General features: G+C 36.1%; 2 protein-coding genes across 2 annotated transcripts in view; both read right to left on the reverse strand.

The window, feature by feature from the left end:
• The window catches only part of VIT (vitrin), an 86,568-nt gene extending 69,385 nt beyond the window's left edge, over positions 1-17,183 (reverse strand). The window contains exon 1 of the mRNA XM_087936174.1: positions 17,102-17,183. The gene's annotated coding sequence lies outside the window, so the exon portion shown is untranslated. The remainder of the gene's footprint in view (positions 1-17,101) is intronic.
• Positions 1,725-17,383, reverse strand: LOC113433025 (visual pigment-like receptor peropsin). The gene is made up of 6 exons (XM_026695359.2): positions 17,102-17,383; positions 15,296-15,501; positions 8,599-8,698; positions 3,785-3,889; positions 3,276-3,499; positions 1,725-2,263 (listed from the first exon to the last, which is right to left on the reverse strand). The coding sequence occupies exons 1-6, from the start codon at positions 17,220-17,222 to the stop codon at positions 1,820-1,822; spliced, it is 1,200 nt and encodes a 399-aa protein (XP_026551144.1). The 5' UTR covers positions 17,223-17,383; the 3' UTR covers positions 1,725-1,819.
• Positions 17,384-17,784: the final 401 nt, after the last annotated feature.

Genomic DNA, 17,784 nt, shown 5'->3' on the forward strand with positions numbered 1-17,784 from the left:
AGCTAGAATTTTTCACCCTTTTTATTTCCTTCTCTCCTTCCTCCTCTCCTTTTTTCAATATTTTCTATTACTGCATAATGAAAAATTTTGGCAAAGTTTTCATCCCTACCTTGTTGGCATTTTGAGTGGTCCTATTAAAGGCAGGGATATATACCCAGGTCCCTTAAAGATCTTGGAACATATTTTATTACAAAATATTCCTGAATATGATCTCTGCTTTTGGACTAGTCATTCTCTCCCTCTCTTTCAAACCCATCTCACAAAGCCACTGGATCAAGCTATTTTCTAAAACAAGGCCAGACAACGAATAATGGAATGGAAACTGAACAAGGAGAGATTTAACCTGGAAATAAGGAGAAACTTTCCGACAGTGAGAACAGTCAACCAACGGAACAGCTTGCCCTCGGAAGTTGTGGGAGCGTCATCACTTGAGACTTTCGAGAAGAGATTGGACTGTCATCTGTCGGAAATGGTGTAGGGTCTCCTGCTTGGGTGGGGGGGTTGGACTAGATGACCTACAAGGTCCCTTCCAATTCTGATTATCTATGATTTGTTAATTAGATCATCCTTTGAGAGAAAGGTAGTGCAGTCTGGTGTGACCAGATGAACAGAATAACTATGAGCAAAAAAGCAGTTCGAGCAGAAGTGACTTCCAATTTCCTGCCAGCTTTCCCATTGACTTGCTTGTGGGAAGCTGGCAGGGAGTACCAGAAATGGGACTGTGGCAACATTGTTTTTCAAATAAAACTGGTCTGAACATCTTCAAAAACTTCAAATTCCACTGGAGTAATGTGTCCTACATTTGTATGCGTTCTTTACGTCAGTGGATTTTAGGTGCCTTGATTCAAAAATTGTTGCAGCATTTGGCTAACATGGTACAGACAGACAAATACAATGAAAATTTTAATAGTATTAGATAAATATTAAAAAGGCAGTGTAATAATAACAATAACATGGAATAATAGTTGTATTTATATAATATTTAGGGGGAAAAATCTTTCCTTAAATTGGCTAATTTAGCTGTTTCTTAAGCATCACCAAAAATACATAAACTAGCATTTGCTTGTAATCTATATTCAGCTATGATTAAGGAATCAAGACTGCCACCCCCAGGGCTGGCTAATAATGGCTTTTTCATAAAACTTCTGCAGCAGTTAGTATATTTAATAAGAACATTAATTATTGTCCACCCTCTGGTGGTTGAATGTGAAGTCACATTGTTGTTGGCAAAGGTTTCCCTAATTATCAAAGCAATATTGCGCTTTGGTGGAGCAAACAAAACAACACGGGATTCCAAACAAAGAATAAAAAGGCAGAAAAATGTAACTTCTAATTTCTAAGACTGGGGAGGGGAAATTTGTCATTTTTGTTAAACCTGCCAGAGAATAAGAATTGTGCAAGAATATCTTTCGCCTGCAATCTTCGAGCACTAGAAGGGAAATAAATATCATTCATGTTAAGTCTGTGCTGTTTTACTTTGTATGTAGTCACTTACCAAGAAATGTTGTCAGTCTTGTCCTAAAGGTGCTTTTCAAGAGGCAACTGGACTTCTTTGGATGAGAAGCAAAATGTATTCAAAGAAAAACCAGAAAGTCAAGTTGCCATTTGAGAAAGCACCTTTGGGGCAACAATGACCTGGTTGACTGAGAATCTACATAGATGTTATCAGTCTTATGATTTTGTTCTTACTTTCATATCTCTCTTAACTTTGTTTAAAATCAAATGGGCTTTCATATGACATAGTGGAAATAGAGAAAGCACACTCAAAGAAATCCATATTCTGTTGTTGCATTAATTAGATGTCCATCATTGCTTATGTTCACAATCGATCACATTCAATGTCAGGATTTGAGGGCAAATTATCAAAAGCAAACAAACCCTCTGCTCTATTTACTGGGGGAGGCGTATTAGAATGACTCCCCTTTTCCGAATCAGAATGCAGGGCAGGCTGTGCATTTGTTGCTTTCTTCTCTTCTCCACAAGACGGGGAGTTGTCCATTTTCTGCTTGAGGATCTTGAACTGTTTGAGCTTTACCGGGTCCTTGATTTCTTTGGCAAAGTGGAAGAAGATGGAGATATCTTTTCGGAATTTGGAGCTCATCCCAAAGTAGATGATAGGGTTATAAAAGCTGGCAGATTTTGCAAAAAGGCTGGCAAAGATGCTGGTCAAGTTGGGGACAGTGTAACCACAAGCAGACCACATGGAAATGACAGCATAGGGGGACCAGGCAGCAATAAAACATGTGCAGACCACAAGGGAGATCTAGATGAGAGAAAATCGAAAAATGAGACTTGTTGGTTTCCATGCCCAACAGCTTACTCAGTTTAGATTTACGGAACTTTATGTTAGAAATCAACAATATGGAAGAAGGGGCAGCATTGCTGCCTGCTAAGCTTTGGGGTCCTAAGCCAGACAGCACTTCACTTTAGCGTAAAGCAGGGGTCTCCAACCTTGGCAATTTTCAGCCTGGTGGACTTCAATTTCCAGAATTCCCCAGCCAGCTGGCTGGGGAATTCTGGAAGTTGAAGTCCTCCAGGCTGAAAGTTGCCAAGGTTGGAGACCCCTCGCGTAAAGCTTGCTCTCCCAAAAGCCAGGCTCTTCATAGTTTGCCTTGTCATTTTGTTTGTGCACTTGCACACCAGTGGGATCAAAGAAAAGTCAAGTTGGTTGCTGCAGCTCTGATAGAAGCCCTCATCCTTTTTCACAAGCATTGCACACCACACATTAAAAAAGGAACAAGGCTTGATTTATGCAGTTGTAGCTGCTATCTTGACTTTCTTGACCCACATGATTGACCCTGTTCTTCACAATAAATAGCAGAACACATAATTTAGAAAGTCTTTTATAACCTACCCTTGAGTTGCATTTAAGCATAAAATGAACTTTATTTTGGGAGATTTGGCTTTCAAATTGGTTGGGATAAGAGAAAGAGATCTTTTTGTAATGGTTCCATGCATTTATCCTAAAAGGCTCTTCAGCATAGTTTCTTATCCTAAGTGTCTGTCTAAATATACTGTAAATCAATTAATAAATCAATGTCATGATTCTCTATTTATATCTGTCCTATTGCCTTATGCTGCGTTGCTATGTATTACTAAGAGAGAAAGAAAATAATGTATGGAAAAAGTACCACATCTGGGCTGCAAAGATCCTGACTGACCATTGAATGGCAGCAGAGATTTGTCCATCATATCTACACTGACCAGATATGATAGCTATCACAATGGAGTTTTAGCAATTTTGTTTCAGCAAGAGAAAAATGGCCACACCTTACCCTGGTAACGCTTTGTTCCATCCTCCGCTGCCTATCCGTTGGGTCACCCATTCCACTTAATGCATGGCTTGACTTAACTGTGTTGATGATGGATGTGTATGAGAAAACCATGACTATCACAGGCACAAAGAAGCAGCAGATGAACACTGATACAATGTAGGACTTATATGTGGTTGAGAAATTGGCCTTTGTCCAGTCGATTTCACATGTTCCATACATCCGGTCTAGGAAGTAGGAGAACTTGGTTCATTGTACAGTTTTTAAACCAGGTCATTTTTAATTTTTGCATTTTAAAGAACTATTCTGCTGGGTTTATTTTTTATTAGAGGGAAAGGTTAGAATGTCTTAAGGTATATCAAAGAGTACAGTGAGATGCGTGTTGGGAAGGCAAAGAATTTTGTATTGGGAAGACTGTTATTTCAACACAGAAGTGATAGCTGATTTGGTGGCAGCATTAACAAAAGTAGCCCCACCTGGACATGCAGAATAATTAAAAAAAAAAGAATTACCTGTATAGCTCCCCCATCCCAAGAGTGGAGCCAGTGACCAGAAGAAAGCTGCTGTCCAGATAAGAAAAATAGCAAAGGAGACACTGCTCGGGCTGATACAATATACTGAAATAAACACCAGAAATGGGTTTTTAACACTGTCAAAGTAATATAATAATAAAGAACGTTCCATAAAGAAATTAGGAGAGCCAGTTTGATATAATGGTTAAGGGTGCTGGCCTAGAAACCACAAGACTGCGTGAGTTCTAGTACCATTTTAGGCATGAAAGCTGTCTGAGAAACTTTGGGCCTGTTACTCTCCTATTCCTATTTCATAGGGTTATGGTTGTGGGGAAAATAGAAGGAGAAAGGGATATTATGTATGTTTGCTGCCTTGAACTACCTATAAAGTAATAAAAGCAGGATTTTTAAAAAATAAATTCAGAAATCCAAATTCTCATACTGCATTTAGAATTTCAAGACAATTTCACTTCTCATTTGTGTACTAAATAATGTTTATACAAAAATATTTGAATTATAACTCTGCTTATTTTTCCATTCATAGCTTCCAATTTAACTTTGAAGAAAAAAAAAATCACCAAAACTTCTTTTTTTAATAAAGTTTTATTGAGTTTTAACAAAACAAATAAAACATCTTATTTGAGTACAGCATGGTTCCGGGTTATCATATTTCCATACAGACACAATTTCATATGCATATTCATCTTATGTATTCAACTTCATACCTTATTACTCTTTTTCTAGCTTCTCACTATTTATTTCTCCCTTTACTTCTCTTAATTTTATTTTATGGTTATCTCATTTTCTTCTTATTCAATTGTGTTTCTTTTACCTAAATTTCTATATCTTTTTATTCATTATACTTATACTTTCATCTGTCTTGTTTACAATTTCATATGTTCTCTTCCAACATTCTTAAAAAGCAAAATTCCCCCGATGATTGCCAATCGAAGTGCAACACCTTTAAGTCTTATTGTTATTATCATATGAAATCTCATTAAACATTAAATTTGTGCACTCTAAAATTATAACATTCAAATTTCTAATATCTATTTTATATCATGTAAATCTCATCATTCAGACTCTGCTTGGTACTTCCCCTTGAAAATGTAAAAAGAAAAATTCTAAAAACATAGCAAAAACAATATATATATATATATATATACACACATACACACACACACACATTAGTAAACAAAATAGTTATTCAAATTCATTCTAGCACTGGTATGAGCCTTGTAAATCTTTCAAGTTTCTTTTCAATATTTATCAATCTTTGAGAACAATTGAAATGTTTCCCTCCCTTCTTCATTATTACATTAATTGTTAATAAGCATACCATTGGATAGTCATACAGTTTTATCTTATAAATTATTTACTACTAATAAGCAAAATAATTATTCAAATTCATTCTAGTAACTGGTATAAATTTCCTTATAAATCTTTCACATTTCTTTTCAATATTTTATCAACCTTTAGAAACAATTACAATGTTTCCCTCCCTTCTTTATTATTACATTAATTATAAATAAACTATACCATAACATAACAATACAGTTTTATCTCATAGATTATTTACTTATTTCATTTCTAACTCATTACAGTATTCTACTGTCACAACACTATCTTTTGTACCTTTGCAGAATCCTCATTTTTAACTTAATTTAACCATTGTCTCTGTGTTTTCTAGCTGAGCAAATACCTTTAACGTTTCCCCTTTTTCTTTATTTCCTGTTTTTGTCCCTCATAAGTTCTTTCCCTTTCTATCTTCCCCTCCTTTTTCTCATCCCTTTTTTATACCCTTCTCTCTCTAATTTTCCGTTCTGTAGTTTTCTGCTTCTCTTTGCTGTTATTCTTCTTTTTCAGACTATTTTTCTTTCTTGCTGTTCCCTTTGATCTCAAACTTTTAACTCCTTTCCCCCTTTTTACCACACTTTGCATTATTTGATCATTGAAGATGGCTTCTTCTTTGTCCTGCCCTTCTTCTTGCTCTTGAAGCTTTTCCTTGTTTTTCATAGTTCAGGATCTCCATTTCAAAAAAATTCAAATACAAAGCCAAAGGATCTTCCTCCCCTTTCTGCATCTTCTTTCTGTTTTTTAAGACTCATCTTCAATTCCTCCAGGAGTGATGCCATTTTAAACACTTTTGAACAACCACCGATTGACTTTAAGTAAAAACAGAAAAAAAAAACCAATGCCAAAAACTTTTTTTTAAAATCCCCAAATGATCCCAGGCCTTTTAAAATCCCCAAATGATCCCTTCTTGTTTCTTTCCTTTACTTTTCCTTTCCGTGGGTTACTGTATCTTTTAATAAGATTTCAGTTACAATGTTTCCTCGGGAGTCTTTTCAAAGTTTCACTGTGAATCCTCTTTATTTTTCCAGGTGGCACTCCATTTTTCTATTATTCCAAGTCCCACCCTTTTGCCTCCACTCTTCTCCTTTTTAGGGCTTTAAAATGACCAAAAAAAATACTAAAACTTTATTCTCCTTTTGACACTTAGATTTCAGCTTAAAGTTGCCTATTAGTGTCAAAATAGATTAACATGAATTTCTTTCCATACTATTTGTAATTGTCAATATAAAGATTAAAAGAAAGGTTTTTAGCCTCCTTTTCTCTCTCCTTCGCCGCTTAAAAATCTTCTTTCAGAAGTATCCCTATAGGTACTTTTAGATTCAGGGTACCTTGCTTAGATGTTCTCTGTTGTTTAGCCCGGTCTGTCTTGCTTCCCTCTTTGTCTTCCTCTTGCACAATCTTATCCAATCGGGCTCTTCTTTGAGGTGGCCATTTCTGACCACCGCTGCAACCGCCTTCGGGGAAGGGAGTTTAGACCAGCCAAGGAGGAGAAATGCGGCTCCCCTCCACTCGGCTAGCAATCTCCCCTCTTTTCACCACCTCTACAGGGTGGCTTCAGCCCCAAATCCAAAGGATCAGAGCGCTCCAGTGGCGAGCATGGATCGAAACAGTGCATGATCGCAGATTTTGGTCTGTCGCTGAAGAAACCCAAACCAGAAGTCCCACCAAAACTTCTATTGAACTATGAATATGACTTAGAATATCCACTCATCCAGCAATAAAAGCAATGGGGGTATAAAAGCAAACAGGGTATTCTTTTTATGCCTTTTATGTTCTCTAGTTTCAACATCCACAAAGAATCATAATGTAATAAATACAATTAAAATGACAACTATGGCCCATAAGACAAAGATATTTGGGTACTGATAGAAGAGAATATTGTAGCACAGGGCTGAACTGTGGGGTCCACTGAGCTTGGTGGTTTTCTTGCATATGTCATCATGATGTTACCTAGTTTGGTAATGAAACATCTGCTAGAAAACCACTAAACTCAAAGAGCATCAAGGACCCCACAGATTTGGGTACACCTAATATCATTGGAATGAACAAGTTGTGCATTAGAACTACTGAATCCTTACACACACTTTCCTGAGAGTAATCCCCACTGATTTTTATAATAAGTCCATCCACATAAGCAATGTCCACAATTATTATTGTGCACTGATAAATGTATGATTGAAGAGCAGGTGGCAGCTGTGGTCATTTTACCTATATGACTTTGTAGTGTCTGTTCTTAGATCAGTCCAGGACAGTCACTCATGCCCTAGTCAATTCATAGACAGATTAGTGCTCAGTTTGCAAACTGCCCTGCAAAACTATTTGGAAGATATAACTCATCTAGAAGACAGTGACACGGGCAGCAATTGGGCATGCCATAGAATGCCCATGTAACACCATTTTTTGTTGGTCAAAATGAACACCATTGGTAAGCTACATTGTTTCCTGGTGCAATTCAAGAGTCTGTTGCCACGTATAAAGCCTTGATGGCATAGGGCATTATTATTTGAGGGACAGCTTAACTCTAATAGTCCTACCTGCCAAGTAAGTTTAAGCAGAATGGACGCTTTCCTGGTCCTCTTGATAATATTATCGATTAGGACCTGCATTCTCTGTCTCAATGTATGCTCTTTGGAAGAGAATCCCCCTTGAGATCTGAATGGCTCCCATTTTGGTATTCAGAAAGTCTTGGAAGCCTGTCTATTTTTTTAGGCCTTGAGGCTAACTCTGCGGGGATTTTGCTTTGTTTTTCTGGATGCATATGGTTTCTTTCTTTTTTTGCTTCTTGCTTGAAAGTATAAGACACTTAGAATAATTTGGAGTGGGAAGCCTCTAAATTGTATGTATATATAAACAAAGACATGTAATAAAAATCAGTGTTTTTGTCCTGAATTGGTAAAGACATTGAGCATATTCATTAGTAAATGTAATGTAAATTCATTGTAAGAAGCCTTCTCCAATCTGATAGCTCAGGTATGCTGGATGCCAGAACAGATAGTCCTTGACTTATGACCACAATTTAGCCCCAATTTTCTGTTGCTAAATGAAACATTTGTTAAGGGAGTTTTGCCCCATTTTATGACCTTTCTTGCCATAGTTGTTAAGTGAATCTCTCCAGTTATTAAATTAGTTATTAAGTGAATATGGCTTCCCCATTGGCTTGAAGGTTGCAAAAGGTGATCACATGACCCCCAGGATACCGCAACCGTGATAAAGATGAGTCAGTTGCTGCGCATCTGAATTTCGATCACATGACCATGGGGAAGCTGCAACAGTTGTAGGTGTGAAAAATGGTCACAACTCACTTTTTTCAGTGCCGTTGTAACTTTGAACAGTCAGTAAACAAACAAAGTCCTTGGACCAAAGTAACTGAACAACAGTCTATAATAAAATAAAATATTCCAATTTCTTAAAAAGTTTTTAATAGTGCAAGTTGACTTTATATTTCCTAAATCTCTTACCTCTGTTGGGATGGCACCCTTTTATATAGCGAGTTACACTAATCACTGTGAGTGTATTAATACTGGCGAGGCCAAACAGCAATGTCAGAAATCCATCAATCTAAATAAATACATAAATGTATAGATTAGAGCAATGCTTTCTACTTCAAAACTTTAAGACATACGGATTTGAACTCCCAAAATTCTCCAGCCAGGAAATTCTGGGAGTTGAAGTATGTACTGTATGTCTTAAAGTTGATGAGTCTGAGAAATGCTGGGTTAGAGAGCAGTGGCCCCTCTTGGTTTTAAAATGCCAAGGGCAATAGCAAATATTTCAGGATGTGTCAATGTAATGATATCATCAAGGAAAGTCTTCATGTTTAAATCAGTGAACATGCAAATATTCTAAGCAACAGTAATAAAATCAGGCATACAATCTGGATGAAATATATGTTAAATGAACAAGCAAACTCACTCTCTTGAGTTATAGAAAAGGGGGAGAGCAGATTTTTTTAAAGACTGATACGGAAAAAGACCATGAAACACCCAAAGTTAAGCACTATTATGTAGGAGAACAACAACCAGAGCCAGGAGGAGGAAATAAGTGAGTCATCAACTAGAGTTGTTAGATTCCCACAAACCGTCTGAATCTAACTGCTCTTAAATACCATCGCCCCTTATCTAGTGCCAATTAACATTGAACATTAGTTTACTACATTCTTTTCTATATGCTTGAACAATAAATCTTCTTGCCTGCAATTTAACATATGGTCCTGATTCTTTGCTCCTGACATGTGTCAGGTTTCCAAGTGATAAAATCCATTTAAAAAGAAAAGAACAAGGTCCATCTTCCAAAACAATTTCTTTTATTTAGGAAAGCATCAAATTGGCAAAGTCTATTGTAATTCTGGATCTGACACAACCAAAATTTAAAATTGGAAATCAGAAACAGCCCCCAAACGTCACATTCCCCAATAGAAGTAAATCAATGTTGCCTGGTGTCATCAATCTCCACCTCCAGGTCTCAGCATGGTCAGTTTCTGTTCCCACGGGAAGGAAAATCACTTAGCCTAAACAACTCTCACTATCTCCACTCCTCCCACCTTAGGAATGTGGCAAGCCTGAACCCGCCCCTCCCCCATAACCTGTAAAAAGAAAGGAAAAAAAGGAATATTTAATAGGGATAAATAAAATGGTTACATATATGTCAATTTCAGGCTTGACACATGTTCCTTGTGATAGACAAGAGTTACTTACAGGAACTTTGAAATGCAAATTCTGGAGGGAGCACAGTCAGAAGAATTAGAAACTGAGCAAAAAAAAGTCATACTGCATATTTTCATGGCAAAAAAAAATTACATGCTATGAAATATATATGATATGCCAGGCAGAGGGAACTAGGGAGGCAAGGATGTAAAAACAAAAGTCAAGAAAAGCTTTGATTTTATGGTTGTGTCCACCATCTTGACTTCTTTGACACCTCTCATGGATGCCACTGGACACTGTCAACCCAGAAGGGCAGAGTGCAAAATATAACCATTCTCCAAAATGTGTTGAAGAAAGAAGCAGCTACTTATTTTGCTATAAAATGTTCTTAGAGTGTTTTTTTAAAGAGAGTTCTTAAATGTGCAGAGCTTCTTTAACTTGAAGCAAAGTGGGATATGCACTATAGTTAATTTGAACTGCAATATGGAATTATATAGAGAGGAGGTATTAATAAGATTATTGATTCAGTGAGTTATAATTAATTATGAGGTAGTGTACTAAACAAATTGGGCGGCTGAAGAACAAATTAATTGAATAAGAACTGATCTAAGTCAGCAGTCCCAACCTTTGTGGCTTGGTGGCCTGGTTGCAGGGAAGAGAGGATTTGGGCCATGTGATTGGTGAGCCCTTGCATGAGTGGTGGGCTGGTGTGCATGCGCACAGCTCTACTTATGCAAGTTGCAGGTCAATTTCAAATCGCCCAGAGATTGTGGGCCCCTGATCTGGAGTAGTATCCAACTTCATTATGAATGTTTGCCTTGCCTTCTTGGAAATGTTCATTCCAGAAATTAATTTAAAATGCTTATTACATAAATAAATATTAAGAATTGCAGATTTCTATTCAAATTATTGTCCTTTTATATTTATTTTCCCCATAGTTCACATTTTGGGGGGCAATGCATAAATATTTCCCTTTCAGAACTTATGTCATCTGATTCAAGATCTCAATTCATGTTTCTTCAAGTAAAAAACACAAGATGCTGACTTTGAGCCAACTTCTATCTTTTTGCATGGTTATTGCCACCTGGCAACATGGTTGGTTTAAACAATGTTTACTAAGATTATACTGCATACACTGAGCCTTAAAGCATGCCTTACAAACCACAGGGTTTGTCCAGTGCTTGAGATCACACAACATGTAGACTCAAAACCAAACAATCCAAACAAACATAGGGTAGCTAATACAATTACTGACTGGGATGAAAGAATGCAGTCAGTGGGCAGAAGGAAGTCAATGTTCCTGAATTTGTTCCAAGAACAAATCTTAGTCTTCAAACATCAAGCAGCATTGTTACATTTCCAAATTTGTGGCTGGAATAGTTTTTCTATTTAGTGATGTTTTCTATTCAATGAAAAAAGGATAGAAGTAATGAGTGATTATTTTGTACAATAATGTACATCAAGAATGTTTAGCTATGTTTAGTTTCATTTTTGTGATTAGAAAATATTAAGATATTGCTAGTTTTACACTAAGACTGCTCTTTCTATAATTTAGGGATTCATTAATTTTTACCTATGTATTGCTTGCATGTTAAGCAAAACAACTGTATTTATGCAATTTTCTTCTTGTGCTTTATGCATTGGTACCAAAATTCTATATACTCAGAACTCATGTCCAATGTGTTTCCTCTCAGGATAAAGTGAACAAATTACACCCTAAGTCACAATTGTGTTTGTTCGTGGAAGTAATTTCCATTGCACTCCACAGCAATTATTTCCAAGTAAACATTAATGAGTTTAAGACTGTCAAATGATTAACAAGAAAAGTTCATAAGGATTCTTTATGAAAGTTGAAGTTTTATTCTATCTCTCCATTATAGTTCTGCTTTGGTGCTTTTAACAGTACCCTTAAACACAAGAACACAGAGTTGTGTGTACTTTTGCAGGATGCAATCCAATCTGTTTCAGAGAAAAAGAGATAATAATGTTATATAAACTGGGCCTTTAAAGTCCTGGGTTTAACCTGGACCCCCACCTGACTTAAATGTTGGCATATGGATCCTGAGAGACAGTTTGGTGTGGTGGGTGAAGGCATGAGGACAGAAATTTCCTTAGGCACAAAGGCTGCTTAATAACTTGGGCCAGTCTCTTCTTCTTAGCCTTAGGAAGCAAGCAATGGCAAACAACTTCTGAAAAAGCTTTGACAAAAAAAATGCAGGGACTTGTCCAAAGAATAAAATATGACTGACTGAAATAAAAGAAATGTGGAATGATGGCATGACTGATCTATATCTACTCAGATGTAAGCTTGTGGAGCTTAGGGGGTGATTTACTGTTAAACATATAAGTTTGCAGTTTTGGTCACTGAATGAATAATTATTGTCAAATTTCTATATGTTCAGAGTTTCTACCATTATTGCCTGTACCAATATTATCTTCACTAGCATCGGCATCTTACTGTTTCAATGAGCACAAGTAAAATATACACCAAATAAAACATCACTTTTGAGGGTAAGCCTTTCTATATTGAATTGCTAGTTAACAGGGATACTTTTCAGAAAATATGCTTTAAACTGAGGTTTGATGGTTTGCAAAATATTTGTTTCTCTGATAAGGTCAGAGTGAGTTTCAGCCTGTTCCTTTGCATTTGATTTTATATTTCATATTGACATAGCAAACTGTGTTTTGCTGCTGAGCAAAATATCACACCTAGCCAATAAATATATGAAGTGTTGTTTGAGTTGATCAAAAACAGTTTTGCTGCATTGGCAACAGTGTCTTAGAGCTAAGTCCTGGATTTGGACAGCCATGAAAAAAGATTTGAAATTTTTGGTAGGAAGGAACATACTTTATGATCAACTTGAAGGAATTAGATAATATGATAATGTGTAGCCCTCAGGCAGCAATAAACAATCTGGCCTTCCCAATTTGTCTTTTTAGGAGTTCACGAACCACCAGGTCACATATTTCTAGTGATTCAGCTGCAGAAGTTACCCTGAGTTCCCTTTAGGTCTCTGACATTTTCCCTGTCAATTTGATAAAAGTTATTGCTTCATTTAGATATCTATTGATTGTTCCTTTTGAGAGAAAGACATTACAGGTACTAACTTTATTCTGAGACAAGATTTTAATCTTTTGAACTACTGTCATGGGATAAAGAAAGTACGTTTGCCATGTTATAGCTAAAATGTTTATTCTTTAGCATAGGAAGGACGAACCTATGGTTTCAATTACTTGATGGTCTACAGACTTGATGTTATTAGCATATGGCCATATTAATGGATTATTTAATGTAGATTAGATGTGGATTATTATAATGATATTATAATTTGCATGCACAAATTGTAAATCACCGAATCAGTAGATACACCGGTCGGATCCCACCCCTGCAATAGACCATTATAACCATATACCACCACTATAGCAGAAAAACCAACTAAAGCCCTCCAAAACATCTTAAGTAAACCAAATGACCCAGTAGCCCAAGATAAAAAATGGTGCCATCTGCAATATACAGTAGAAGGACTGTAGCAACCATTCTGCAGGCACACTCCCAGAAGACTAGCAGAGCACATCCATGAGTGACCACTAGCAGTCAGAAGATGTAGTTAAAAAAACCTTCTTAATGTTTTAAATAGATGGATAGATTTAACCATAGTTTCAACTGAGAAACCATGAGCAAACTAAACCAAGCTAAATCCAAAACAGCTACAAAATTCCTTGTTTTTCAGACAAATCTGCCATCAATCTATGCATACCCCCTCTTCTATTCGAAAGAGACAACACAAAGCTTAAGAAGGAAACAAAAGTACACATCCTCTCCATAACCTATAGCCAAATTACCAGGAATTAAACACCACAAAAACAATCAAGCCGAAAAGGCTATCCTAATCAAGGAACTACCAAGGAGAAACCACATACCCACCAAAATGAGAAAGGCATACTACTGCATATAATTAGGGAACAAACCCAGCTCTTACTAGCAATGATGATGTTACACAATCTCTCTCCCTCTTTCTTTCTTTCCCTGTATATATGTTTCTTTTTTCTTTTTTCATCAAGCACTTTCAGTGAGACAGTTCACAAGCACAATAGATTTTAAGACACTTATTAATTGAATTGGTACGTGATCTATCTCCCATGTAACCTGCATCTGCATAATTAACTTGTATTACTCTCCCTTCCTCCCCTCCATCTCACCTCAATTTAAATCCTATATCAGTTTAGTCATTCTATGCATCTGATGGAGTGAATTGTACCTCATGAAAGTTTTTGCCTTTTAATAAAACTGGTTATAAAAGTGAAACAAGATTCCAGATTTTTTTGTTACTTTAGATTAACATGGCTCCCCTCCCACAATATTCAACATTGACCACAGGCAAAATACATTTTACATATTTAAGGTCATCCTGTGCATGCTATGCTATGCTATTCATGTGCTCATATGTATGTTTTTCTGCAATATATTTTCCTTGTTTTTTATACTGGACCTCTCAAGAAATTCAATAGCATACTATAACTATAGTTTATAAAAGGTTCTAACTCATGCTTTCAATTTCCTTGCTGGAGGTTTAAAACATTTAAAAATACAATGTTGTCTGCTGGCAAAGGTTTGATTTATAAAGTCAAATGTTCCAGACAAAATAATAACAAAGGAAATATTGACAGGAGAAGGATTTGACAATTCAATGCCCCAGATTAAGTGGCAGGCAACATACCCTTCCGCATTAAGAAATGTCAGCAAAATGGTTTTTCAACTAAAAGTGGGAAGACGTCTCTGTATGTTCTACTTAAGGCTCTGTAATATAATTGAATCCATTTTAATGAAATATTTATGTAATCTGAGTAACAGTTTTCTTTGAAATTTTTTAAAATGAAATATTTGTTTTGGTATCTGAAGATAAATAGGATGTAAGAATGATATTTATTAATGATGTGCATTATATATAAGACTTTGTGTATGTTTGTGTGCAGATGCTTTCTTCTAGTTACATTTCTTGAAAACTTCACATAAAGCAAAGTTTAAAATTACGAGCTTTTCTGAATGACCTGCACGGTACTCATTTAATAATGGCTAATGATACTGCTGGAACTGCCGTTGCCAAGTAGCACTCATGTGGTTTTTGTCCTATGGTCATGTCATTCAACAGCAGTTTCTGGTCCCAGTTAGCATCATTAAATAAGGAACTACTTGTATTTTAGAAGTAGATGGTAGATTTATAGACAATATAACTGGAGAAATATCAAAATAAAGTTATAGTTGCTTAGGCAATGGCTCTGTGACGTGTCTAACTTGTGTCTAAACACTTGATGGTTGAAATAATATTATTATGCCTATATGAGTTGCAAAAATGGGACGAGAGACTATAAAAAAGAGGCAGGGACTTGATTTGATAGGTTCTGCCACCATTTTAAATTCTGACAATCCCTGATGGATGCCCTTGACAGTAGGCTTTATATTGTGTGATGTTTATCTTCCACAATTGCACAATAGATCAAATGGACTGCTTACCTGACAAGTCCATATTGATGTAATAAGGAAGCCATCATCTCGGAACACATTGAAAATGTCAATGATTCCACGGGAATAACCAAAGATAGCAATGCTGCCATCAGAAATAGCTAGATTAAATGTCAAATAATCCGTAGGTTGAAGAACAGCTCGTTGTTTATATAATACAAAAACTACAATGCTATTCCCAATCCAAGATATGCAACCTGGAATATAAAATTAAATAAAATATTTGAAACTGTATTCATACAAACCAAGGCAAATTCTGCTTTGGGATTCTCTGCTTAGCAATACTTTAAAAGGAATATTAATCAAGATACCTCTTTTAAATTATTAGGCCTTCTCACATCTGGGAGCAGAAGAAATTTCAGAAATAGTGGGCTCACCAAAGTTAACTGATGCATAGCATTTTGTACTATTATGATTTTCTTTATTGAAGTACCAACTAGAATTTCAAACTGCTGAACACCAAAAGCTACATAACCCAAGAAAATAATAAAAGGACATAAATACATAACTTATGCAACAATTTGAATAAAATGATCAAAATACAAGACAAACATATATATCAAAACAATAAAAATAAATGTAAAATATATGAAATATATTTTATTTATAAAATATATGCATTAAATATTTTATAAATATAAATGGGTGAAATAGAAAATTATACACATATTAAAAACTCTAAATGATTAAAATGCTGAAATACTCACGTTGAAATGCAAAGTTATTCTACTAGATACAAGAATGTAAGGCAGCACTTCAGATTGTATTTCAGAAGTAATTTGGAGTGTGCAGAAATATAGCAACCCATTGAAATAGCCACATCTAGCAGAGCCCTACTTGAATATATACATTCTCAAATGCTACAATAGTTATCCTTAGAATATCCTTTACTGTTTCTTCCGATAGGCCTTCTCTTCTTTGTAGTACTGCTTTGTCACACAAAATTAATTTTCACAAAGTCAGAGAGAAACATCACAATGGCAAAAGTGGAATCAATGAAAACCAAGAAAAACCAAGGAACATACAGAAAGTGGGTGAGGAAGAAGATCAAAATAATGTAATGACTGATTCGGTAAATATCCAGAATGGGACAATTGGCCTCAGCCACCTGAGCTTGGCTGCTTCATCTGACCCCCACCCCCACCCCAGCCGACCCACTGTGGCCACCACTCCTCCCCTGTCACTCCACATGCTCTTAAAACATAGCAGTCATTAGAGATCTCTGGTAATAATTGCCTAGACTTTCTTCAATGGATATTTTCCTAAAGGAACTTGCCTGATTGTTTCCAGTTCTGTCTGCCAGTTGAAGCCAAGCACAATTAATTCCTTTAGGAAATTTACTACCTACTTCTGTCTCTGCAACATAGCAAAAACAGTTGGGATTTTGAATACATGGTCCAGCAGTCAATTTGAGTCTTTTGATATCATCCTCAGATCAACTTGATAAGGTTAAAAATAAGAATTCTTGAGAAACAATAGACTAGGACTAGCACTCATGCAAAGGGCTTGAGAAAAGATTTCATCAAGCAGCTTAGTTTTGGAAAGAAAACTATTTGCAACGTTTCAAACTTCATCAGTTTGTAGTCCAATTTACCTGAATAATATACTGGATTGATAATCTTGTCTTCCTAACCCACCTTTCCAAATTCTTCTTTACTTAATATATTGTTGTTCTGCTCTCCTAACAACTGCATAAGAAAAGAGAATGGACTCTTATTCTTTAATATAGTGGCCTATTTTAAACTTTTCCTGTATGTTTCATTTCATAAAGTGAAGAGACACCATAAACATACATACCCAAAGCAAGCAGATAAAAGCCAATAATAGTTTCTCCTTGTTCAGAGATTGGATGGTCTTTATTTAAAAAAGTAAGATTGTTGTTTCTCCAGGGTGCCTGACCAGAAATCTGAAAAGACATCTTCAGGTTTCCTAGAACCCAGAATTTGCTGCTTTCCCCCAACTCCAGGATAGGCCACACAGAAGGAAGCTGAGTTTTATCTATTTCAAACCTCTGCTCTATATTCTTCAGAGCCCAAGACTGGAGACTGGTAGCAAAGAGGGAAGCTAAGGCAAAGAGTAGGAGCTTTGCTGTCTGCTGCATTTGCTAATCCTGTCTATTAATATCCAGCAATCGCCAAGCTGTGCTAGACAAAGACATAAGAGTTTTTATTCATTACCTGAGGCTATTACATGTCAACATTCTTTTTGTGTGCAAACAGTGTTCCTATACTTTTCAAAATGACCATATAAGAAAAAACCTCAATGTTTATCTCATGAACAAATCAATATCCCCAAATATGGCCAGATAGCACAACATTCATCTTTTGCTGAAAACTTTGATTTGATGGCTAACAATTCATATGTATGCAAGGTTATCTAGGCTACAAACCTCCAGTCAATCACCAGATTTCATCAGAGAAGTACAGAAAATTCTTAACTTTTGCTGCCATTAGGTGTTCATCTAGATCAGGGGTTCCCAA

This window comes from Pseudonaja textilis, chromosome 1 (assembly GCF_049901715.1).
Source record: "Pseudonaja textilis isolate UNSWEBS1 chromosome 1, rPseTex1.2, whole genome shotgun sequence".
Lineage (NCBI taxonomy): Eukaryota > Metazoa > Chordata > Lepidosauria > Squamata > Elapidae > Pseudonaja > Pseudonaja textilis.

Bases quoted from the DNA above. Each gene is read 5' to 3' on its own strand.
- LOC113433025 (XM_026695359.2), bottom strand. From the start codon at position 17,222: ATGTCTTTTCAGATTTCTGGTCAGGCACCCTGGAGAAACAACAATCTT. The intron at 15,502-17,101 runs GTATGTATGTTT...TTTATATTCCAG, and splicing joins CTTTTATCTGCTTGCTTTGG to GTTGCATATCTTGGATTGGG. The intron at 2,264-3,275 runs GTAAGGTGTGGC...TCTCTCATCTAG, and splicing joins TGGAACAAAGCGTTACCAGG to ATCTCCCTTGTGGTCTGCAC.